This window comes from Lactuca sativa, chromosome 4 (assembly GCF_002870075.4).
Source record: "Lactuca sativa cultivar Salinas chromosome 4, Lsat_Salinas_v11, whole genome shotgun sequence".
Lineage (NCBI taxonomy): Eukaryota > Viridiplantae > Streptophyta > Magnoliopsida > Asterales > Asteraceae > Lactuca > Lactuca sativa.
The window spans coordinates 58,904,480-58,909,949 of NC_056626.2; the positions used below are offsets into that span (position 1 = coordinate 58,904,480).

At 34.1% G+C, this 5,470-nt stretch overlaps 1 protein-coding gene across 1 annotated transcript; it reads left to right on the top strand.

Annotated features, from left to right (window-relative positions):
* Nucleotides 1-1,423: 1,423 nt before the first annotated feature.
* On the top strand, nt 1,424-5,172 carry LOC111878494 (F-box protein At4g00755). Its single transcript, XM_023875003.3, is given in 5 exon segments — nt 1,424-1,580; nt 3,058-3,217; nt 3,840-4,383; nt 4,385-4,474; nt 4,555-5,172. Coding segments are annotated over 4 exon segments (1,113 nt in total). The 5' UTR covers nt 1,424-1,580; nt 3,058-3,090; the 3' UTR covers nt 4,907-5,172.
* The last annotated feature ends 298 nt before the right edge of the window (nt 5,173-5,470 follow it).

Genomic DNA, 5,470 nt, shown 5'->3' on the forward strand with positions numbered 1-5,470 from the left:
AGGATGAAAGGGTTTCTAGTATTGAGAAACCCGTTAATTTGGAGTAGGAGTATTTAGGAGGGGTATCATGGGCATTATGTATTTTTCTTTCCTTTTTGTTAACATTACATCAGCTATTGGTAACAACCATCTAATTGTATATCAACATATAGTATTCAGTTATGCCTTTTTTGAACATTGGTAGTTAATGGCCATTTGTAAGATTGTTTGGCAATTGGATGATTGGTTCTAATTGTAATACCCCCTTTTATGTTATTAAGAATGCAAGTATTTAAAGTATGTTTCCTTTACTTGTCATTTCACTTACCATAAGTTAATTGTTATTCTAGTTAATGTCCTTTACTTGCTTACACAAGTTTTAGTACATTACCATAACTACATTGTCATTACAATGAATCATTATAATGTAATACCAAATCGCATGGGTCATAAATAACATTGGATTACCATCAATATAATTTTACATAAACATCATAATATGAGATCAACGATTAACCAACTAGTTCTTACATCAAACCAAAATAACAAACCTACAACACTCTTACAACAATTACTTTTACTGAAATGCCTTAACCATACCAAAATACAAAAAATTACAAATGTCTTAACCTAGGGGAATGCATTAAAATACAATGCTAATTATAAGAATTACCCCAATAATCATCAACATCACCAAAACAAACTTCAACAACATGATCACCTGTAATACACCATTGTCAACAATTTCATTATAGGGTTCCCTTTCATTAGCATAAAACTCCAACTCCTTTGTGTCAAACTACATAATTTTACCTTATAGTTAGGGCATGCCTTGAACTTTCTTCTTGAGTTTTTATCGGTTCTTGAAATATTTACTCTATTTTTTGGTACCATGCCAACAAAATCTTCATTCAATAGCTTTTGAAAGATAATAAAATGGGAAAACAAAATCCCTTAATTTTACCTTATAGTTATGACATGCTTTGAACTTTCTTCCTGTGTTTTTATCGGTTCTTGAAACTGAGAATTGCAGTTGATTACCACAATCACACTTGGTGCGATAAACTGATTTTATGATAGAAGATGTTGAAGACGAATCCATGGGGAAGAAGACGGGGTGATGTGTGTGTAAGAACACCAACCCAAGAGTGAATGAGAGGTTTTGAGGCAAATAACGATTTTAGGTAAGTAAAGAGTTAGGGTTACCTGCTAAACCGATGACATCGACTAGCATTTACTTTTCATAAAGAGTCGATACAATTAATGACAAATAAGTAAAAAAAAAAATATTAGAGTTAAATCGAAATGAAAATATATAAATAATGACTTTTAAGGTAGTAATCATTTGTAATTTGGTAGAGGTTAATTTGTTGTTTTTTATGAACTCGTGGCTTATGCATGAATCCATGTGCGATGTATTTTTGTTTTATGAAACCGTGTCATGATGACAAACGCCATTTTCCTGATAAATGATAATTACCAGAGTTTTCTAGACCTCCCACAAACGCCATTCCCACAGCCGCCCCTTTCAATTCGATCACCAATTTTCTTCTCTAGGGTTCTTTTCAATCGATTCGCTCCGATTCCAAAGAAGACAAAGGGTAAATGTTTATTGCTTTTTACATCTCTATTTTTCAACTTAATCTATCTGTCGTACATGTATTTTTCTATTTTCGTTAATGTATGTCTCCCTCTTCGGTAAAATTCCGCGATAATGTCTTCGATCGTCTATGAAACTTAAAGTTCCCTGGTAATGTGATGTTGAAGCGCAGCAGTCGTGGAATCAAAACTAAATGCAATTTTGTGTGAATCGTAGCGATAATTAGCAGATCCTTTTTTAGATGCTTCACGATTTACGTCAATTTAGAAGTTGAAACTTAACCTGTTTGACATTCTAAATCATCTATACTTCTTGTTCTTAAAATATCATTGGATGTGAATTTTGGTAATTAGCAGTTCATATGAAATATGTTCATTTTTCGTGAAATTAACCGACTTGTTAAGCAATTACACCAATAACTGAGATATGAAACCCTATGATACCGAACCCCCAAATTATCTTTAGGTTTTAAACTTAAATTCTTTTAGAAGAACAAGTTTTTGGATGGTTGATGCATGACATTGTAGAGGCAGCAGAATAATGGCGCATATTCTGAATAACTGAAGTTAGAATAACTTTATATACATCACTACTAAAAGCTAATGCTACAGAATAATGGTACATTTTGTTTGTTGACTAACATGGTTTTTATCATGAAACTAGAGTAGGTATGGTCTATTTCCTTACTTTCCTTTCTGTATGATAACATACCATGTTACCTTACATGCATTCGATTGATCACTTGTGCATATCCATGGTGGCATGGTTTATAAAACATATTGACATTAAGGTAAAGTAGGTACTTTATGTTTTTAGCATGCTTTGCATCCGTAATGATAAGAATTTCCCTTTCAAATATATCATTTATAAAAGAAAAATAATTCATTTTAGTGTTTATTTAGTTTCCTAAAGCATGTCGTAATCACCTTGTGATTTATGATAGTCAACATATACTGTTGGATTTAAGCTCTTCTGAACACTTAAACAATATTATAAAACATATACTGAATCAATAAATTAAATCTCTCTCTCTCTCTCTCTCTCTCTCTCTCTCTCTCTCTCTTTATGTGTATCTATTGTTTAGTATGAAGAACAAACAAAAGGGGCTGTCTTTTTCACTCCAACATTACCAAAATACCCTCTGCATAATTCCCCACAAATATCTTCTCCAAAATATCATTTTTTTTCCTTGTCACTTCCATCATTTCTTGTCTTTCTAACTACCCTACAACTTGACAATTATAATGTTTCCTATCATAATCATTTCTAATTCTGTATACAGATGTTACAACAAGGTAGAAAATCACACTTTAAAACAAAATTTTATTTCATCAACCTAGGCTTATTTAATTGTAATCCCTTTCATGAAAAAAAATATATATTCAGATTTGTTAATAGAATCTAAAATTTCCTGTTTTGTTATTAAGGTTACGTCGCATATATTATATTACATTTAATAATATGTTTGTCTTTTCCAGGTTTATGATTGAACTCTCATTTCCGACAAATAAATGGATAATCAAATCGACTTCTTTCAATGGCTCGAATCTGACATGGCACTCAAAATTCTGACATGTCTAGATGACTCAGCCGACCTCATTCGCGCATCTGCTGTATCTCACTACTGGCAAAACTTCGGTCAGTATCATAATCGACAATAATCATTTTACAAATTTGGTCCCTGTACTTCACTAAAATTTGCAAGTTCAGTCCAAAATTTGAACTCATCCCGATGTCGTCCTTAAGTTTGTATTTCTTTACAAATATGGTCCCTGATCCATAAAAATATGACTTCAAATTTCAGATTGAACTTGCGATTTTATGTAAAACTAGAAATTGCCCTCTCCCCGCTTTGCAGGGGACGCAGAAACTTTATAAGGACCTTTTCTGTAAACTAAATAATTGCAGGTACTAGATTTGCTAAAATGTAAAACCTTTGTTGCATGGAGTAAATTGCAGGGAGTAAATCTGCCAAAATGTAAAACCTTTGTTGCAGGGATTAAATCTGCCAAAATGTAAAACCTTTGTTTGCAGGGACTAAATCTGTCAAAATGTAAAACCTTTGTTGCATTTGTGGCAAAACTGATAAAGTGGAAAAAGGCACTGCTCATAAGGACTTTGTAAATTATATATAGTATAATTTGGACTGAACTTGCAATTTTCAGTAAAACTCAGGGACCAAATTTTGTGGTTTACTCCTATTCAATTACAACACTTTTCAATTTTCACATAAACCCCAAAAATCCATTTCTATTTGCAGTGATCTCCAATGGACTTAACAAGCAACTTTGCCTGAAAAGATTCCCCCAGCTTGCTAGCATTACTCATGACCCATCAAGTGGTGACGTGGCATATGCTGCTCTTTTCCAAGCTGTCACAAAATTTCCTCAAAGTTATTGCATTGCTGATCCCGTGAGTGCTTCAAGCACCGATAACTACCCGGAGGAAAGCATTTTGAACACATTGGACCCACGCGACAAAATTCGCCAGAGGGATTATTCCTATTGGTCAAGTAAAGGAAGCGATGATCCTGAAAAACCCGAGACACTGATATATAACTTATCAGCCAACTTTTGTGTTATATCGGAAATATACTTGCATCCATTTCAAGCTTTGTTTCAAATTGATTCGCCAATATATTCATCTAAATATGTGCGCTTTAGAATGGGACACCCGAGATCTTTGACTGAGATCAATCATGATTTTATGGAGTCTCAAGAATGTGCAGATGATAAGTTTATTTGGACTTACACTTCACAAATCTTCCCAATGGCTCAGGAAAATCGGTTACAAAAGTTCAAGTTGAGAGCCTGTGATTTGCATCGGTGGGTTTTTGCAAATTGAGTTGTTGGGTCGGGTTCAGAAACAGGCAGCTGATGGGAAATATTATATATGGTCGGTAAAAATTACTTCTTATATTATAATAAATAAATAAAGGAATTAATTAATTAATTAATTTTTTTTTTAAATTACAGTGTGGCTCATGTGCAAGCGATAGGGCGGAAACTGTCGCCGGCGTTTTGTGTTGAGGTTTGTGAAGAATCGAAAGGTGTGGCTCTGAGGTATGATGGTGGGGAATTTGAGGTGATGATGCAACGTGTTTCAAGTGGAGATGGTGGTTCGCTTAGTACAAGTTTGCTTCCGGTTCAACCTCCGAGGCAACTAGCTTGGGGGAATTTACAAGACTTCTTGCACATGGTACAAGCGCCTCCTCAAGATGGTGGTTGGTATGAATGGGTTGTTGATGATGGTGATGATGATGAGGTGGAGGAGGAGGAGGTTGATATGGATGGGGATGATGAGATTGATCCGGCTTTCTTAATCTAGGTAAACATGAAGCTATGTCATGTGTTTGTGTGTGTGTGGGTTCTATATTGTATATAATAATAGTATTTTGTACTAAATTCTGAGGTTATCCAAACAAAAACTCATGTTGCTAGGCATCCTATGTGTTTTTCATGGGCATCGATGTTTGTTGAGGTGTGGAGTCTAACAGTGGTTGTGGTGTAGAATTCTATAGGATATTGAAACACACCTAAAATGGGCCCTGAGGACTGGTTATATTGGAATATTAAGGAAAGGATATTTATTCATTCGGGGTGTAACTATATGTGTAGATTATAGAAACGTAGTTAATCATTCTTATAACCAATATACCTCTTTTACATGGACCTAGAAAATGACTTGTGGTGGTTGCCTTAATCTTGAAGTTGCTAGTTTCATTTGATTATCATAGTACACAATATGGTCGAAATACTGTTCAAGTAAAGTGATTTACACGATGACAAGTCATACTTCAGAGTTCTGACCAACTACAGATCATGGACTTGGAAAGCTTTTGTAAGAAAAAAAAAATACTCGGTTAATTTTTTTATGTCAAATGCAATTATA